This window comes from Prionailurus viverrinus, unplaced genomic scaffold, assembly GCF_022837055.1.
Source record: "Prionailurus viverrinus isolate Anna unplaced genomic scaffold, UM_Priviv_1.0 scaffold_63, whole genome shotgun sequence".
NCBI lineage: Eukaryota > Metazoa > Chordata > Mammalia > Carnivora > Felidae > Prionailurus > Prionailurus viverrinus.
Genome location: NW_025927625.1, coordinates 656,114 through 676,507, shown reverse-complemented (window position 1 = coordinate 676,507; position 20,394 = coordinate 656,114). Strand labels below are relative to the sequence as shown.

At 50.2% G+C, this 20,394-nt stretch overlaps 1 protein-coding gene across 8 annotated transcripts in view; it reads left to right on the top strand.

Moving 5' to 3' along the window:
• Nucleotides 1-20,394, top strand: part of AHRR (aryl hydrocarbon receptor repressor) — a 102,424-nt gene that overhangs the window by 64,703 nt on the left and 17,327 nt on the right. For 3 of the 8 annotated variants that reach the window (XM_047848418.1, XM_047848415.1, XM_047848417.1), the window contains 3 exons: nucleotides 15,858-15,947; nucleotides 16,055-16,064; nucleotides 16,288-16,373. In XM_047848418.1, coding sequence (XP_047704374.1) covers nucleotides 15,858-15,947; nucleotides 16,055-16,064; nucleotides 16,288-16,373 — 186 coding nt within the window. Of the gene's footprint in view, nucleotides 1-3,125; nucleotides 3,693-14,334; nucleotides 14,342-15,857; nucleotides 15,948-16,054; nucleotides 16,065-16,287; nucleotides 16,374-20,394 lie in introns of those variants that run through there. The other 5 variants (XM_047848420.1, XM_047848419.1, XM_047848422.1 and 2 more) reach the window with 4 other exon arrangements.

Sequence of the window (20,394 nt, the reverse complement as noted above, 5' to 3'; positions counted from 1 at the left end):
CCCTGCGTCCACTGTGGGTCTGGCTGTGACATGTCCCTGCATCCACTGTGGGTCGTGCTGTGACATGACCCTGCGTCCACTGTGGGTCTGGCTGTGACTGTCCCTGCGTCCACTGTGGGTCGTGCTGTGACATGTCCCTGCGTCCACTGTGGGTCTGGCTGTGACATGTCCCTGCGTCCACTGTGGGTCGTGCTGTGACATGACCCTGCGTCCACTGTGGGTCTGGCTGTGACATGTCCCTGCGTCCACTGTGGGTCTGGCTGTGACATGTCCCTGCGTCCACTGTGGGTCGTGCTGTGACATGACCCTGCGTCCACTGTGGGCCTGACTGTGACATGACCCTGTGTCTACTGTGGGCCTCGCTGTGACATATCCTTGCGTCCACTGTGGGCCAGACTGTGACATGTCCCTGCATCCACTGCGGGTCTGGCTGTGACGTGTCCCTGCGTCCACTGTGGGTCCGGCTGTGACATGTCCCTGCGTCCACTGTGGGCCTCGCTGTGACATGTCCCTGCGTCCACTGTGGGCCAGACTGTGACATGTCCCTGCGTCCACTGCGGGTCTGGCTGTGACGTGTCCCTGCATCCACTGTGGGCCTGGCTGTGACGTGTCCCTGCGTCCACTGTGGGTTGTGCTGTGACATGACCCTGTGTCCACTGTGGGTCGTGCTGTGACATGACCCTGTGTCCATTGTGGGTCTGGCTGTGACATGTCCCTGCGTCCACCGTGGGCCTCGCTGTGACATGTCCCTGCGTCCACTGTGGGTCTGGCTGTGACATATCCCTGCGCCCACTGTGGGTTGTGCTGTGACATGTCCCTGTGTCTACTGTGGGCCTCACTGTGACATGTCCCTGCGTCCACTGTGGGTCGTGCTGTGACATGACCCTGTGTCCACTGTGGGTCGTGCTGTGACATGTCCCTGCGCCACTGTGGGTCTGGCTGTGACATGACCCTGTGTCCACTGTGGGTCGTGCTGTGACATGTTTCTGCGCCACTGTGGGTCTGGCTGTGCTGGCTCCTTCCATCTGAGGTCTGTGGTCCTCAGTCTGGACATTTTATTTCTGTCTTCACGTCGGATAAAGCTCTTCTCCCCTATTGCTTTCATCTTCTAGAGCTGCTCTTATCCAGATGTTGGTACTTCCACAGCCACCCTCCCATCTGCTGGTTTTTCTCCCACGTTCTGTTTGGTCTCCACCGCCCCCGCCCCCCTCCCGCCCGCTGCCCTTCAGGAGAGGGGGCTCCTCCTGGCCGACTGCTGGGTGCTGTCCATCACACCAGATCCCGGACTGGTTTATTTCTCTGGTTCCAGTTTCATGCCTACTATTTCCATTTGATTTGTTTGTAATGCTTCTTGTTTTATGCTGCTTATGTCTTTTCTTATTTCCCGAAATGTACTTTTTAAATTCACACTCCTCTCTATCCTGAGCCCCCCGTGCTGCCCTGCATGCCTTGTCCCTGCTCTGCCGGGGAGCTGTGTGCTGGGGCAGGCAAGGCTCAAGGAGGGGAGGGGATGCCGGCCCCCCTTGGGAGGGAGCCCCCACCTGGGCTGCTTCCTCCAGCTGGCCCCCTCCCTCTCACCCCTGCCTGCCCCACCAGGGGAGGCGGTCCCTGGGCAGTGCGGGGAGGGACCACAGCAGAACAAGATCTCTTCCTTCCACCTTTCTCTGACTGCCCCCAAGCCCCTGCCCGGGCTGCAGCCCCAGTCGCCTCCTCACCTCCTCATCCCAGCCCCAGATGGCCTTTCTGGGGCTCCTCCTTTTCTCCTCCTGGGCCTGATTTTGGGGAGGAGGAGTCAGGAAGCCCTGTGTCCATGTTTTATTGAACCAACTGCATGTGGGGATGTGGATGAAAGGGGTTGTGTTTAGGGTATGGAACTGCGGGCTGCAGCATGTCCTGAGGGGAGGGGTCCCAGCAGTTCCCGGGCACTCCTGGGGCCTCGGGATGGTGACTCATGCGGGGTACCGTCTGGGGGCCTGGCAGGAGCTACAGGGAGTGCTGGCATGGCACAGGGACTTCCCACCTCCAGGTCGTGGCTCTTCTAAAGAAAGACCTAGAAACTCACTGTCCCCCACATCGGACCTCAAGAGACACGGGAGCCTATCTCCCTCCGTGGCTCTTCTACTCTGCTGGCCTAGAGACTAGTCCCCAGACACACAGGCTGGGAAGAGCAGGCACAAAACCCCAGCAAACTCATGGCCAGGACTTGGGGTTGCCTGGTGCAGAAAGAGGGGCACAGTAGGAATTGGCTGGGAGGACAGGACAGGGCCTTCAGGCATGGGGGGAGAGCACAGTAGCTGGGGGTCCCAGCCCCGGCCCACCAAGAAGGACTGGGACACAGACAGAGGGGCCCTGGGATTGGGGCCTGACTCCTTGGCCACCTCCCACCTGCTCAGGCCTGGCTCCCTCAAGCCGACAGGCTTAAGAGGGGCGAGTCTGTCTCTGACTTTTGAAGGGTGTAAGTGGGGTTACCAGGGCAGGAGCTGGTGTGATTCTGGGGGCCCATGGCAGGTGATGGAGTGCGGGCTGCCCGGCCCTCGAGAGAGCCTCGCCTGTTTCTGTCTCCCTGCGGAGCAGTCTGCAGCACCAGCGGCTATGCCTCCTGGGTGTTCCTTTGGTCTTTCTCCTCCAAGGAATCTGCCTTTGATTATCTTCTGTTGTGGCTGCTGAACCCACTCTTCTGAAGCCCCTTTCAGTTTCTTTCAGGGGCTCACCAGACATGAATAAGCATGGAAAGCAGAGGCCTCATGCCAGGAGGGCAAGCTTGGCTCCCTGCCCCTCTAGTACAGCCCTCCACCTTACCTTCCTTACTTTCTGTGGGCCCGTGCCCCACTGCCAGCCTGACGATATGCATGGGGTGTCCCAGGCTGACCTGAGGACCCTGCCCACAAGCTTGTGTCACTTCTCAACCTTGTCCTGCCCTGGCCCGTGAGGTTGTGCCTTCTGCCCATCCAGTGGCCTTCCTGTGGGGTCAGTGCATGGATCCTGGTCCCATCTCTGAGGATGGGTTGGGTGTCTGGGACTTGACTGGGCCTGGCCTTTTTGTGGCTTTTAGGTCATCAGGATTCTCCACTGGGAACCATCCCCCCCCCCCACCATCTATTAGCCTGTGACCATCCACCATTTGTTCTCTGACTTTCCACCATGAACCCCCAACCATCCACCATGAACCCCTGACCATCCACCATAAATCACCATAAATCCTGACCATCCACCATGAACCCCTGACTATCCACCATGAACTTCTGACCATCCACCATGAACCTCTGACCATGCACCATGAACCTCTGACCATCCACCATGAACCCCTGACCATCCACCATGAACCTCTGACCATCCACCATGAACCTCTGACCATCCACCATGAACCCCTGACCGTCCACCATGAACCCCTGACTGTCCACCATGAACCCCTGACTGTCCACCATAAATCCTGACCATCCACCATGAGTCTCTGACTATCCACCATGAACCCTGACCATCCACCAGGAACCCCTGAGCATCCTAATGAACCTCTGACTATCCTCAGCCACTGAGTTGGGCTCACTGGGTCCCTCTCACTTAGTGACCATTGTGCTTACTCTGGTCCTGCTTGGTTGTAGGGTCTCCTAGGATTAGACACATGTGTCCCAGGCCCTGCCCCCACTGAGCTCTGAGTCATTGAGTGGGTCTCCAGCAGGTGATTTCAGCACAAGGTGAGGAGACTGGGCCAGCCTCTGGTAGGGAAGCCCCATGGGAGGAGCATGGGCCATGCTTACTTAAGATGCCACGTGTTTTAACTCTTGTTCACGTTACCATTTCAATGTTTGAATCTGTGGAACACTGAGGAATTGCAGCCCTGAGCCATCATGTGGAGTTTTAATTACTATGGGAGGAGCCAGCATTTGTGAGGACCTTCCAGGCAGCTCTGTGTCATCCTGGGTTCATGCGGCAGCAGCTGAACCTCTGGGAACCTGAGAACCTTCCTGTCACCTGGATGCTGGAGTGCCTGTTCTGTCTCAGAGCATCCCTCCCCGGGCATGCTGGGGGATGGCCCACTGCCGGCTCAGGCTCACACCTGACTCCCCCCTCATGAGGAGGCTGCCAGCACCCTGTGGGTCTACAGGTTACCCTTGTAGCTCTCCCTCCTGCTGGTGGTGTTCTGCCTGGAGGGCTTTATCACCAAGCCACCTCAGGCCCCAGCACCACCCCTCCTTCCTGCTGTTCGGAAGTGGTGGGGGGGGGGGCAAAGTGGGGCAAAGCTGGATCAGGCTCTCCTGGGTGTAGAGCTGCCCACGTGTGAAGGAAAGGTCTGGAACTTGTCCAAGGCAGGCTCTGACCCAGAAGGTCTGGAGTGACCCATGGTAGCCAGGCCAAGGCTGGTGGTCTAGAACATACTCGGAGAGTGAGGTCAGAGATTTTAGGGTCAGTGAGTGCAACCCTCCAGCCATCAGGACGCCTGCGAGGACAGGCCCGCTTCCTCCAGATGGACCCTCAGACTCATCAATAGCATTTATTTACTGATTGTCCCTAACCGGGCTGGCTTTTAATCAACCAAACTTCACGTTAAGATGTTTGTACTCAGGAAGTAGATCCCAGTTTTAAAATATAGGCTTTGTTCTCACTTTAGGAAATGATTTCAACACTTCTGGTATCAAATCACATGTCCTGCACTCTAATTATAGTACAGATTCTATGGATTCTGGTACAATATGGATTCTTTGCTCACTCTATGCTGGGCAGGGCTCATTTAACCCTCATAGGTGGTCACTGCTATCATTCACATTTTTCAGAGGAGGAGACTGAGGCCCAGAGAGGTTAATTAACTTGGCCAAGGTTGCACAGCTGAAAAGGCAGCACAAGGTTGAAGTGTCCGTGAAGAAGCAGCATGGTCCCAGAGAAGCGAAGACAGTGGATGCTGGACATGGCAGCCGGCACCTAGTTCTGGGCTCCACCCCCGCTGGGCGCGGGGAGGCCGGGACGGCTGCAGAGCGGTGGTTCTTGCTGAGAGCCCTGTCCCGGCACCTCCCCTCCCCCGGTTTCTGTGGTTCCCGTGGAAAGGAAGGCCCCGGGGGGCCCAGGGCAGCGGGTTACCCAGAGCCGGGCCCGGGTTAGAGCGAGGGAACGAGGGGTCAGCCAACTGCGTCTTTCAAGAACTGTTTTCAAGCACCGTTGCTGCTTCGTGGCAGAAATTCAAGGCTGAGTTTACTGTTTGTGGGATCTATAAACAGCCAGTCATTCCGCTCCCTCGCACGCACGCGGGCCCCATGGAGAGGCCGCGAGTGATCTGCCTCCAGCAAGGCCAGGCAGCTGCCTGGTGCCCGCTCGCTCGCGTGACTGGCGCGGGCCGGGCCTTGTGTTGTTGCCCCGTAGCCATGGCCGCGGCTCTCAGGGGAGTGCTTGGCTCCCCACGTCCCTTTATTCTAGGGAGGAGCGATGAGGGGCCGTTAGAATTGTTCCATTTTCCCTCGTTGTGTTCCTCTGCCGTGACCTTGACAGAACGATCTTTGAAGTACTTGCTGGCTGTTTTTTCTGCCGCGGGACTGGACGAGATCAGGATGTGCAACGGGTTTGCCAAGGGAAGTCCCGGGCTTTTCGCACGTTTTTGCCTGTTTCCCCACAGAGGGGCTGTGGGCGGCAGGGCCAGCAGCGCAGGAGGCGCGGGCACCCGGGGCCCTCACCTGCCGTGACCCCTGCTGCCCCCTAAGTTGCAGGTGCACGTCTCGTGACTTTCAGTAATTGAATAGAGATGTGACTTTTCTGCCCCTTAAAAAAAGTTCAGTCTTAAGTTTGGGGCCAAATCCTTTTTTCCACTTGGAAAAGTGACCTCATTTTCCATGTACCATGTTTGAGAAAACACAAAACTCTTGTAGGATTAAAAAGAGACCGGGAGGAAACAAACGTTGGCGATGCATATTTGAAAGATGGTCCCACATGTGTAAAAGTATTTGGCATGATGCTTCTGGGCCAGAACGTCAATCCGATATTGAATCCATATGACTCGGCAGACGGCATTTTATGGTCCTTTTGCTTTTTGAAAAAATTTCTGCCTTGTGAGTTAAAATTAAGGTTGTTTTTGGTTGTGACGAATCTCATAAAATCTTTTTTAAGAAGGCGTTTTACGTACTCGAGCCTTGAGCCGTCGTTCGGTCTTTGAACCGTTGCTAGCACGACAGGCTCGGTGTGCAGCAGCCTCCCCTCGGGGGAGCCGTTCAGGGAGATGGCCGAGCAGCGGGCGCTCCAGGAGGGGCTGGGGCCGAGGGCCACGCACCCCCCGCCGCCAGGCCCCTCTGAGGTCACCGCTGCCAGCGCCACATGGCGGTTGGTCTGACTGCCCGCCCGTTGAGCACGTCACCCGACCTCAGGGTAGTGGCAACCGCAAATAGTCACTCTGATAGTCTATCAGCACGACCGATGGTCTTCCAACCAGCCGTCCGTGGACCCCAGTGTGGCCCCACCTACCTCCATCCGAGTCCCAGGGGTAGGACGGCAGGGGCTTCGTGGTTGGCTGCTCCCATCCTGGGAGGCTGCGCCAGCACCAGTGGGTGCGATCCGCTGTGGCGGCAGCGCCCTGACTTACCCAAGTGTCCCCATCACTGCGCGGGAAGTGCTTGGTACCAGCCCGTTCTCCCTGCCCCGCCACCCTGAAACCCACCAGCCCCTGTGGGCGCCAGCCCCCAGGGCCTCGGCTAAGCGTGGGGCAGGAGGGAGGCCAGGTCACGTCCAGGCAGAAAGGGGCCCAGCTCTTTGGTGGTGAGTGCCAGGTGCCGGGTGCCCTCACTCCTCTTAGCCAGGCCCCACCCTGTAGGCTGGCAGTGTGTTTAATGTCGTCACACGCCTCCACACTTCTTTTGTCTCAGGCAGTGAAGGCAGGTCTTTTGATAAATGATGTAAACAGACAAATTCCAAATGTTCATAGGTGCCTCCCCCAAAACACTGTGTGTCCAAGAACAGAGGCATTGGGCAGGGCATTAGGCAGGCGCATATATATATATATATTTTTTTAAATTTTTTAGAGAGAGAGAGAGAGAGCATGGATGGAGGTTGTGGGGAGGGGCACAGGGAGAGAGAAAGAGAGAGAGATCTTAAGCAGGCCCCACATTCAGTGCGGAGCTTGGACGTGGGGCTCGATCCCACAACCCTGGGATCATGACCTGAGCCAAAATCAAGAGTTAGACACTCAACCGACTGAGCCCCCCAGGCGCCTGATTTAGGCGTATTTACAAACTCTCAAATAGCCCCCTAGGATGAGAGCCAGGCAGATACTGGACTTTCCATTCACCACTCAAAGGTGTTAGGATATGTGGGACCACACACTTCTGTCTGGAGCTGGACATTTATTCAAATGACAAGTAACGCGGTTTGATTCTTAGAGGTGTTTTGGTGGACACCTATGTTGTATGAGGTCAGTTTCCTGTTCCTCAGAAGTACGTTGGGGTTCAGGGGCGGGGGGCTTTGCAAGGACCATTTAAGTCCGTGGCCACGGCTGCAGGGCTACGTGAGATGGGGATTTCTTGCCCAGAAAATTCAGCACAAAAGCTGAGTCCTTTGCAGCGTCATCGCCCCAGTGTGTGTGCCTCTGCGTCAGAAAATTGTCCAAAACCTTGAAACTTCCAAGTCACAGAGGAGCCAGGCCGCTCCAGGGTTGTCTGGAGGGGGTCATTTCGCAGCAGAAATCCTCTCCTGACTGCCTGCGCCTCTCGGGCGCATTTGGGGCCGGTTTTGACGTTTTACCGCATCTCTCTCGAAGAGCTCTGACAAGTGTGTTTCACATTTTCCTGAGTGCTGTCACTTCCCCTTTTGAAATGCTTTGGCGGCTGGATGTGTGGCTTTGTAGCGGAGCGGCTCTGTGTGAAGCTGGAAGGCTTGGTCCTTTGCCCTGAGGGCCTTCCTGGGACCTTCATGTGACGTCGTCCCATCACCAGAACGCGGCAGAACACACTAGCTCTGGTTGGCAGGTGCACTTTTCCTCACACCTCTACCCCCAGCACAGAAAACACACATCTGGGGCAAGAGTCGCGTTGTACCTGAACGAAGTAGGCAGAAAACCTACAACGGTGTTATCTGAAAACAAAGTAGGGAGCAAACAAAGAGACAAGGCATCACCCAGAAGAAGACACACTCCGTGGACAGGTTCTGCGTGGCTCCACGAGACGGAGGCCTGACTGCAGCGCCATGGAGGATCGTGATGTTGGGGGACTCTGGCTGGTTCCACCCTCTGCCGTGCAATAGCTACGTTCCTGCAGGAGCAGGAGCGGGGAGCAGGGAGGCTCCCCGGAACCCAGCTTCTGCCCTGTGGCAGCTGGGAGGGAGCTGTTCGTGGGCACGTGTGATGTTACTCTGAACAGAGTCAGTCACACTGGTGAGAGGGAGCGGAGCTAGGGGTGGGGGTGTCTGATCCACTCGTTTCTACAAGCAAGTTTTAGCGAACCTGAATACAGAAAACCAAGTTCCAGAGCACGGAACGGAAGGGGAGAGGGTCGCGGCTAATTCTGTGAGGTCAGAAAACCGTGCGCTGAAGCCTGCTTGAGGGCACAAAGGAGAAACCAACTCATCTCCTTGAGACACTACATGAAAGAACTCTAAATAAAGCAACAGCGAGTTGACTCTGTCTGCAGCAGGAGCGAGCCATGGTGGCCATGGGAATAAGGTGACTCTCCATGTCGGGAGCCACTGTGAGCTCATCAACCTGGTAACCCTGAAGGGGCAAACACCACCTTGAAGACGATTCTCCAGCCCTGACGGACAGACGGACAGACACAAAGCATGATAACAAAAGCTTCACAAAGCACCATTTATTGAGAAGCTCGTTCTGTCCCAGTGGTTCCGGTGACACCTGCTTCCTATGCCACATTTCCGTCTAAGCTGGGGCCTGTTTCTGGACTCGCCATGCAGTCCACTGACCAGCCGCTGACACCGGCACCAGCCGTCGTGACTACGGAGGTCGGCCCCACATTTCGGTGTGTGAATGAGACAGCCCTCCCTCCTCACTTTTCCTGTCTTTTGTAGCTATGACTGCACGTTTCCTGCCTGCACGTAGCATCGACTCGCCTGCTCCCAAAACAGAGTGGCAGTCTGTTGGGGGGTTCACTTGGGCAGAACGGGCATTTTTGCAATGCTGAATTGCCTTGTCCAGGAACAGAGGATGTCTTTCCATCTGTTCAAATATAATTTTGTGTCTTGAGAAGTTTTAAAGCTTTCTGCCCCTGTGTTTTACACTTTCTTGTTAAGTTTATTTATCAAGTAATGGATCTTCTTTAATGTGTTTGTAAATGGGGTTTTATCTATCATCAGACCCTCTAATTTGGTTATTTTTCTAGTATGTAAAGATTATTGAATATGGTATCTAGGGGCGCCTGGGTGGCGCAGTCGGTTAAGCGTCCGACTTCAGCCAGGTCACGATCTCGCGGTCCGTGAGTTCGAGCCCCGCGTCGGGCTCTGGGCTGATGGCTCGGAGCCTGGAGCCTGTTTCCGATTCTGTGTCTCCCTCTCTCTCTCTGCCCCTCCCCCGTTCATGCTTTGTCTCTCTCTGTCCCAAAAATAAATAAACGTTGAATATGGTATCTAATTTTATATACTGCTTCCTTACTGAATTTTTTAAATTTTTTTAATTTTTTAACTTGTTTTATTTTTTAATTTTTTTTAATTTACATCCAAATTAGTTAGCACATAGGGCAACAGTGATTTCAGGAGGAGATTCCTTAGTGCCCCTTGCCCATTTAGCCCAACCCCCCTCCCACAACCCCTCTAGTAACCCTGTTTGTTATCCATATTTATGAGTCTCTTCTGTTTTGTCCCCCTCCCTGTTTTTATATTATTTTTGTTTCCCTTCTCTTATGTTCATCTGTTTTGTCTCTTAAAGTCCTCATATGAGTGAAGTCATATGATTTTTGTCTTTCTCTGACTAATTTCACTTAGCCTAGTACCCTCCAGTTCCATCCACGTAGTTGCAAATGGCAAGATTTCATTCTTTTTGATTGCTGAGTAATATTCCATTGTATATATGCCACATCTTCTTTATCCATTCATCCATCGATGGACATTTGAGCTCTTTCCATACTTTGGCTATTGTTGATAGTGCTGCTATAAACATGTGCATGTGTCCCTTCGAAACACCACACCTATATCCCATGGATAAATGCCTAGTAGTGCCATTGCTGGGTCGTAGGGTAGTTCTATTTTTAGTTTTTGGAGGAACCTCCATACTGTTTTTCAGAGTGGCTACACCAGCTTGCATTCCCACCAACAATGCAAAAGAGATCCTCTCTCCCTGCATCCTCGCCAACATCTGTTGTTGCCTGAGTTGTGAACGTGAGCCATTCTGACAGGTGTGAGGTGGTATCTCATTGTGGTTTTGATTTGTATTTCCCTGATGTTGAGTGATGTTGAGCATTTTTTCATGTGTCAGTTGGCCATCTGGATGTCTTCTTTGGAGAAGTGTCTATTCATGTCTTTTGCCCATCTTTTTTTTTTTTTTTTTTGAGTTATTTTATCATTGGCTTTCTAGGAGTTTCCAGATATCCAGTGATAGCATCTGTAGACAGAGACCATTTTACTTTGCCCAGTTCTTATGCCTCCTGTTGGTTTCTCGTCTCGCTATAACAGCTAACACCTCCATCTGATGGTGGTCACTGTAGGATAGGAGTCAGCCAACATTTTCTTAAAAGGCCAGATGCTAAATATTTTCAGCTTTGTGGGTCATACAGTTGCACCCACTCGGCTCCACTGTTACAGTGCAAGAGTGGCCACAAACAATAAGTAATGAATGAGTGTGTCTGTGTTCCAGTAAAATTTTATTCCCAAAACCAAGTGCCAGGCCATAACTGGGACTGTAGTTTGCACACACTGGAATGGGAGATCATGGATATCTTTGTGTTGCATCCTGGTATTACTGGAAACACCTAGAATATTTCCCCACTAAGTAAGTTGGTGACTTAGAAATAGCACGCACCCACATAAACACTATCATGTTAAGAATGTGCCTATAATTCCTATTTTCTTAAGAGTTTTTATAGAGAATAAATGTTGAATTTTGTGGAAAGCTTTTTTACCATCTGTGGAGATAATTATAAGACTATCCCCTGTAGAACTATAAATGTGTATTAAGCTAATGGGTTTCCTAATGTTGAGTCAACCTTGCATTCCTGGAATAAGTTCACTTGGTCATGTGTATTGTGTTTCCTTAATGTGAAATTGGAATCTGTTTGCTAATATTTATTTGTACATTCTCATCAATAACTAAAGGTCTGTAATTTTATTTTTATTGTACTTTTCTTTGATCAGAGTTAAGTGTCAGTGTTACACTTCTGAAAATAAGTGGAAAAATTCCCTGACTTTCTATGCTCTGGGACAATTTATGGGGCATTGATGCGATCAGATCTTTAAGACTTGGTGGTTACATGGTAAGGCCATCTGTGGGCTGGACCCTTGGTAACTTCCTCTGTGTCTTCTAGAGAAATCAGTCAGGTAAGGTTTCTGTCTCTAACGGATACATCGTATTTTCCTAGGGAAACATACACTTATTTAGGGTTTCAAATTTATTTGTGACTTTCTCCTACTTTCGTTTAATGTGGTTCCCTCTGCCACCACCAGGGAACTGCTTTCTGGTGTTTATCCCATTGCTTTGTTTGGGCTGCCCCTGGGCTCCCTATAAATAGATGCACAGGCCCCATGGTCAGCAGGGTGCTCTTTTTCTCTGTGTGATAGCCCTCATGTGGGGCTGGTAGCTGCTGGGTTATTTCCGGAGTGTGACTGTTGGGAAGGAGGCCGCTATGAACATTCTTGTTAGGGTGTTTTTGTGAGCACACCCATCTCACTTGGGTAAGCACTGAGTGGAATTTCTGGTCATGGGGAGAGTGCGTGTTCATGTTTATGAGGAACCTCAAAACCGTTTCCCAACGTGATTGTCACATTTTACGTTCTTACTGGTGATGGTTCATATCCTCACCAACATTTCGTGTTGTCTGTTTTTTTGACTGTAGCCATCCCAGTGTTTGTGAAATGGTATCTTAATGTGATGTTTATCTGCATTTCCCTGATGACTAATGATGTTGACACATTTTCATCATAGACAGGCCTTTCTTCCATCTCCCTAGGAAAGTATCTGTTCAAGTCTTTTGCCCATTTAAAAAATTTGGGTCGTTCATCTTTTTACTATCCATTTATGAATTGTATATATTCTGAATGAGGTCCTTGGTCAATGTGCTGCGAATACTGTTTTCGTGCCCTGTGGCTTGTCTCTACATTTTTAAATTGTGTCTTTTAATAAAGTCCAGTTTATCAAGTTTTTCCGTGAAGGGCTAGTGTTTTTGTGTCCTATCCAAATCTGCCTATTCCAGGCTCATGAAGACATTTTGTTTTCTTCTAGAAACCTTATGATTATGAGGTTTTATCTTTAGGCCTAAGCTATGTCTTGAATTAATTTCTGTGGAATTAGATAGGAGTCCGTGTTCATTTTTTCCATACGGACAACCAGCTGTCCCAGACACATTAATGCCATGTTGTCCTGGCTACCACAGCTCTATGCTAAGTCATGAAGTCAGTGTAAGTTCTGAAATTTTGTTCTTCTTTAACATCGTTGCTTTGGCAAATATGGGCCCTTTGCACATATAGAATTTAGAATCAGCTTGACAATTTCTGCAAAGGGAAGAAAACCCTCCTGAGATTGTGATTGGGATCACATCACACCATAAACCGATTTTAGAGACTGGGCTCTCTAAACCATGTGGAATCTTCCAGTGCAGGAGCATGGCATACCTCCTGGATTATTCAGGTCTTGTACATCTTTTATTAGATTTATTCCTAGGCATTTTATGGGGTTTTTTTGGTTTAAAAAATTTTTCTTAATGTTTATTTATTATTGAGAGACAGAGCATGAGCAAGGGAGGGGCAGAGAGTGGAGGAGACACAGAATCCGAAACAGGCTCCAGGCTCTGAACTGTTAGCACAGAGCCCAACGCGGGGCTTGAACCCACAAACCACTAGATCATGACCTGAGCCGAAGTCAGATGCTTAACCGACTGAGCCACCCAGGTGCCCCATGTTTTGTTTGTTTGTTTGTTTGTTTAATCTAGGTCTGGAGTTTTCTTTGTGGGAAGGTTTGTTGTTGTTGTTGTTTTTAAGTAGGCTCCATGCCTAGTGTGGAGCCCAATGAGGGGCTCAAACTCACAACCTTGAGATCAAGACCGGAGCTGATGGACGCGTGGGTGGATTAGTCAGTTAGCATCCAACCTAGGCTCAGGTCATGATCTCGTGGTTTGTGAGTTCAAGCCCTGCGTCAGGCTCTCTACTCTCAGTGCAGAGCCCACTTCAAATCCTCTGTCCCCCTCTCTCTCTGCCCCTCCTCCCTCTCAAAAGTGAATAAACATTAAAAAAAAAAAAAAAGAAATTTGAATTTGTTACAAAAAGAAAAGACCTGAGCCGAGATCAAGAGTAGGATGCTTAACTGACTGAGCCACTCAGGTGCCTGGCTGTGTCATGATTGTAAATCCCTGGTGTCAGTAACTTGTATTTTTCTTGATAAAATTTGCTAAGGGTATATCAAATTTATTGATCTTGTATTGATCTTTTATCAATCTTTTCGAAGAACCAAATTTGACTTTGTTGATGATGTTCATTATTTGACAATTTTAAACAATATCATTGACTTTTTCACTCTTGTTTTTTTCTTTCTTCCACTTACGTTGGATTTAATTGGCTCTTTTACTCTAGTTTCCTAAGGAGAAACTACACTCTCTTCCTTTCATAGCTCACTAGGATTTAGTACTCTCTTTTCTGCCAATATGTCTCTGCAAGTTACCAGCTCCCTGTGGTCTCATCAGGACAAGGGCATGGATTTGTGTAGTGTCACTTTTCTTGTTGTTTTCCATCATTTATAAGCCAGGGTATTTGGGGTTAGGTGGCTGCTGCTGTCCTAGGATGCCTAGAGATCTTCAATATTAGCAGTTTAAAAGCTCTTGGGAATTGATATTTATAAACCCTGATAGAAAAATTAGCCAATGATATGCATGAGCAGTTTGCCAAGCAAGAACTACAGGCTAACAGTGAGTGTGTGGAATCTCATCAATATCAATCCCATTAATAATCAAAGAAATGAAAATTATAGTAAATAGTACAATAATTTATCACTTAACAAATTAGCAAAAATTTAAAAAGGAAAAAGTATCCTACATGATCAAGAATTAAGGGAAATGAGTATTGTGATATACTGCCAATAACTACAAACTTCATAGAAGTTAAAGTCTCTAAATGTCTGTATTTTAAAGATACAAATTGAAATATTTATGAACTCCACTGCCCGGATGCCCTCCCTCACCTCCAGCTTCTGCACTGGCCGAGTAGAGTTGCAACCTCCTGCTGCATGGAGGTGATGTAGAATTGAATGAGACATTCCATGTAGGGTACCCAATACTCTCGTGCACCGTGTGAGCTATCATTTTCTTTTTTTAAATTTTTTTAATGTTTATTTCCTTTTGAGAGAGAGGCAGAGACAGAGGGAGACACAGAATCCGAAGCAGGTTCCAGGCTCTGAGCTGTCAGCACAGAGCCTGATGCAGGGCTCGAACTCAGGAACCATGAGATCATGACCTGAGCCAGCCGGACGCTTCACCGACTGAGCCACCCAGGTGCCCCCAGCTATAATTTTCTTTATCGTAATGATGATGATGGTGAGCAGGAAGAAGATAGATAGATAGATAGAGGATAGATGAAATGCTCATTGATCATGTAAATCGGTGGCTGTGTTCTCTTGTGCATCTTCACTACTGGTGATTCTGGGAAATCACTGCAGGGCGGAGCTACAAAGCTTGCTTTTTGAATAAAGATTTGAAGTCAGGCACAGCGTAGCCACATGCCGCACTTTTCTACACACATGCACGCACGGCAAATAATTATGGATATAACTGATTTAAGAATCATAAAAATATTGTGAATAGCAGACACTAACAAATTTAAAATGAAGAGGAAAATATTTTAAGATGCTCTAATTGATAAAGAAAAAATTAAAAACCTGGATACACTAACAACCATTACATAAACTGACATGGTGCTAAAACCCTCCCCTTTTCACTTGCTGTCTCCCATCATCCCCAAGCTGAATGCTCTTGGAAGTGAAACCAAACTTTCAAGGTGCACGTTATCCTTGCCTTCAATAAGTAGGTCCAGGAAATGGAAAAGAGGGAGAGGGGCCTGACTCGTATCTAGTGATCCTGACACCAAAATCAGGAGGGACGCTCGTGGGCCAGCTTTTCCTTAAATACGGATGAGCGTCTCCGCAGCAAAGTGAGTTACTTCCAAGAGCATATTAGAAGTGACGATAAGGCTTATCCTGTAATATGCAAGAATGATTCATCATCAGGGACCTATCATGAAATTCTACACATCAATAGACTAAAGAAATGTTATGTTATTGTTTCAGTAGATGTAGAAATAGCACTTGATGGAGTTCGATATTTATTCATGATAAAAACACTTAGGAAAACCAGAACATAGTCTGGAAGAAAGTGCGTGAACAGGGACAGTCCATATAGTGAAGTGAGGCTCCTGTTTTGTTTCAGGTACTGCTGGGAGCCTCATCTCTCCATGATGATATTTGTATTTTGTACAAGATGAGTTTTATAATCATTAGAAAAAGAAGAACACAGTGTTGAGGCTTATAAACCATGATGAAGTGCCCGTGTCATCTGCACACTTGGGACCTATTGCAAAACGGCCATAAATAAACAAATAAATAAATCAACAGTGGGTGTTTCTGGAGGTTATAAATACAGACTACGGACCAGGAGAAATGGTCGAGAATGCAGCAGAGACAATGCTTGCGCTTTCTCATTGTGAAGGTTCTGAGAATGTGGGCAGGAGCCAACTCAAGTTCTTGTTTCTTCTAGTCTCTCGATGGCTTTGCCCTGGTCGTGAGTGCGGAAGGCATGATATTTTACGCGTCAGCAACGATCGTGGACTATCTGGGCTTCCACCAGGTAAACACAGCTCTTCAGCCTGCGGCGTGGTGGGTCCCACTGTTTGCACACGCTTACTGTCTTCCAGCCTCACACACCTGTAAAACCAGGCTTTTCTTATCACGCAGGTTTTATCAGGTAAGGATTTCCACATCCCAGCGTGGTCTAGGGCTCGAGGTCACAAGAGAGATGTAATGGTGTCCAGGGTGTCACAACTGTATTGGGCACTGACCTCTGCTGGCCGCGACCTTGCCACAGCATCACTGTCTGAAACCCCAGAGGTGGGGCACATTCGGGAAATAACGTGTTCTGGAAATGCCCTTATTGATGTCCAGGTAATTCATTTGGTCTGTTGCCACAGGCCTGCCCAGGCTGCATGATTCCAGACATTGGGGCAAGGCTCTGGGGTTGAGACCCACCAAACGCTGGATCCTCCTCCAAGAAAAGGTACAATAAAAAAAAAAAACAAAAAAACCCACCCATGGCCCAGGGAGGGAAAAGGAAACTTCAGGGCCTGGCGTCTGGGAAGGAAAGGAGGTCGCTCATGAGAAATCCAAAGTTTGAGCTTCAAGTCCAAATCGAAATTCATACTTAAAAAAAAAAAATTTAATGCTTATTTATATTTGAGAGAGAGAGACAGACAGACAGACAACAGAGCATGAGCAGGGGAGGGGCAGAATCCAAAGCTGGCTCCAGGCTGTGAGCTGTCAGCACAGAGCCCGATGCAGGGCTAGAACTCACAAACCGTGACATCATGACCTGGGGCAAAGTCAGACGCTCAACCAATGGAGCCACGCAGGCGCCCCGAAATTTACACTCTTGTGTAGCTCAGAGCCCCAGGTCAGAGCCAGTGGTGGACAGATGAGAACGTGGGGCACCAGGAAGCAGAAACATGACCTTAGCTGCAAGGCCACAGCTGTCCCCAAAAAGATGTCCCCTCTGAAGAGGGCTTCTTCGTGCAAAATTATAAACACACTCCATGCAATATACAAACAGGCAGATTGGAGAAAGAACAAAACAGAACTTTGAAAAGTGAGGTATACAGTGTATCTGTCTGCCAGGGTCTTACCTGGAGACAGAAACTGTGAAGTGATCTGACTCGCTTAATATAAAGAATTAATGTGAGTTTCGTATAAAGAATCATTAACAGGGGCGCCTGGGTGGCGCAGTCGGTTAAGCGTCCGACTTCAGCCAGGTCACGGTCTCGCGGTCCGTGAGTTCGAGCCCCGCGTCAGGCTCTGGGCTGATGGCCAGATTCTGTGGCCAGAATTCCGATTCTGTGTCTCCCTCTCTCTCTGCCCCTCCCCCGTTCATGCTCTGTCTCTCTCTGTCCCCAAAATAAATAAACGTTGGAAAAAAAAAAAAAAAGAATTATTAACACAGGATCCTAAGGGGGTACGGCCGTAGACAGAGACACAGCGAGCGGAGGGGCCACAGGGCCCACAGGAGGCTGGGCACCCCAGCAAGGAGCACATTCTGGAGACACCCTCATGGGTGAGGGTGAGGCCATGGCTCCTGGGTGGTGGAGAGGTCACCGAGGTGCCCCAGGCCAGGGCTAGCCAGCAGGAAATGCCCACTGGGATGCTGGCCAGACTCTGGGGGAGGCTACCTGCAGGCGGACCTGGCCTGGGTGTGGTCTCAAAGGACCCAACCTCCCTCCTGCAGTGCCCAGAGCACCTTCGCCAGCGGAGGGGAAATGTGTGCAGGATCCGGGATCAGAGCCAAGTGATGAAAGGAGCTGAGAGGCAGTACGTGGAATTAGAAACAAAGATCCCACAGGACGGGCGGAAAAGCAAGGGGATGCCCAGAAGCAAAGGGCGGTGGAAGCCAAGATCTGAGAATGGGGGTCCCCGGCACATGAAAATTCAAGGCTGCCTGAGGCCCCTGAGGCTGCTCGGAGCATTTGATGTAATTTCCATGAAGACTGTCACTTTGAATCATTCCCAAAACTGAAGTGTCTGTCACTGCACACGCCTCTACATTTGCTTTCCTGCCACCTGAACCTGGGACCGATGGCTGCCACTGACCAGGCCTCTCCCTGCCGCTGGCCCCGGGACAATCTTTGGACAGACAACGTGCACACACCCACTCTTCCACAGGGCAGCCGCTGGTGACAGCCGACCCTGTGGCCTGGACTGGCCCCTGCAGCACGTGCAGGTGTGGCTCCGGCAAGGACCCCACACACAGGGCCACCGCGTGGCAAGTGGACAAAATGCCGTGGGTGTGATCTCCAGGAGGTGCTTCCAGGGCCGCCCTGCACACCACGGGGACAAGCCTTGGCTCTGCTCTCTCTGAGCCTCCTTTTCTTCTTCCATGTGCAGGGCACGGGCATTGGCACCTGGTGACACTCGGCGGTGGGGAGGCGTCCCCACCACGAGCCACGCCTCAGGGAGGTGGCCCGTGGTTCTTCTCCCACTGGCTGCTCCTGGCAGTGGGTGACAACTGGGCTCCATCACTGTGTCCTTGTGTGCACCTCCACCTCCTGAAGACATGCGGGGCAGGTGTTGGGGGATGTGAAGTGGGGGGAATGCATCACCCGCCCCAGACACATGAGCACCTGGATGGCCAGCTGAGGCCCTTCCTCCCCTCTTCAGCCCTCCCACGTGTGCTCTCAAGGTTGCTGTGCTCGCACAGCTCTCTGGCCTCGGGGCCCCCTCGTGCAGCTTGGAGCTCAGGGACCCGCAGATGGCCAGCACCAGGCTGCGGACACGACGTGATTCCAGCCCCCAAATGGCAAACTCTCTTTGTCCCCTCGATTGCGTGTGCGGGGTCTGATTCTAGAAAAACGTGGTCTGGGCTGCCTTTTCCATGCTCAGAACTCAACTTCAGTCCCTATCACTGTCTGCTGAGTTGCCCTGCAAATTCTCCAGACACACCCAGAACTGCCTACCTTTAGCCATAATCCGGGAGGTGGCTTTGGTGATGTGCAAGTGTCCTGAGGCGAGGCTTTGGTCCCAGGTCTGAACGTGCTCACTAGAGTCCGTTTTTTGGAGCTTGGTTATTCTGCAAGTGCTGGATGTAAAATAAAATTTTGCCTTCTATTATAAAGAAATTGTTTCCAAATGCCATTAAATCAGGCATTGCCTCTATTTATGTAAAACATGTTGAGAAAATATCAGAACAGTTTTGTGCTGTTGTGAGCTCCTTGTGCAAAATACTTAACAGAAGTCAGGAACCAATTAGGTTCCAAAAGTCAGGAACCATGTTCAGCAGTCATTTTGATGAACAGCTAGATTTTAGATGCATGTTTTAGTTGCCGTTGACATTTATTGATTCAAGAAGGGGTCCATTCTCCCCCAGGCTGGCAGCTGGGGGAGAGCTGTCCCCGTTTGAACCAGGGCAAGGGCGTGGGCGCAGTTGGGAATCCCACAGGCTAGGTAACAGGTGCGTGTGCAATTTGCACAAAAGGATGAGGGCTGCGGGGATGGGGCTGTAAAAACTGGTCATGACTTCTGGAGTTATTCTTAACTCCAGAAACGGTAGTTTAGAGCTAAAATAAGGCTGGCTTTAGTTGACCAAAGCTGTGTCTGTTTTTCCACATTTTTTTTTTGAGAGAGAGAGAGAAAGAGAGAGAGAGCGCATGTGCAGAAGCACATGCATGCATGTGCGGGGGCGGGGGGGGGGGGGGCAGCGGGGCAGAGAGAGAATCCCAGGCAGGCTCCGCACTGTCAGTGTAGAGCCCGATGTGGGGCTTGAACTCAAGAACCACAAGATCGTGACCTGAGCCAAAATCAAGAGTCAGACGCTTAACCGACTGAGCCACCCAGGCGTCCCTGTTTATACATTATTTGAATAATTATTCTACTGATCTCTCCACCACTTGTCACTGACCCCGCTTTATAGGGATCAGACTCCGGGAGATTAAGGGAGACTAAGACCAGTCAGATATGTCACAGTAGTTATTATACCTTTGTTGCCCAACCTAGAAAGTGTCCACATTGGCTATGTCTTTCAATTTGCCTGAGTCAGAAACGTCTCTTCCGGTTTTATCATGCCCTCGCCATTGGTCTCTGTCTTGTTTTGGTTAAGCCACAGAGCCCCTCTTCCATGTTAATCCCACACATCCTTTCCATTAATTAACTCAGGTGTGGGGAGACATGAACAGGGCGTCCAAGGACGCAACCTTCTGGGATTCTACAAAGCGTGGGGTCACCCACCAAAGCTCGCGAGAGAATGACCGAAAGACAGTGCCTGTTACAAACTTCCCATGGGAACTACGACTGCCCAGTGCTCGGAGGTCAGCAGTCTTTTCCATTCATCAGACTGTAGCGGGGAAGCTGCCATCCATTTGCAGCAGGAGGAAGAATACAGAATTCGCAGTAATGAGTCAACGAAGTGGTATTTAGTATCTCACACAGAAAATATAAAACATTATTTACAGAAATTAAAGAACCAGATAAACAGAACTACGTGCCATATCCATGAATCAGAGGACTCCAATTATCATTATAAAGATGTCAGATCATGT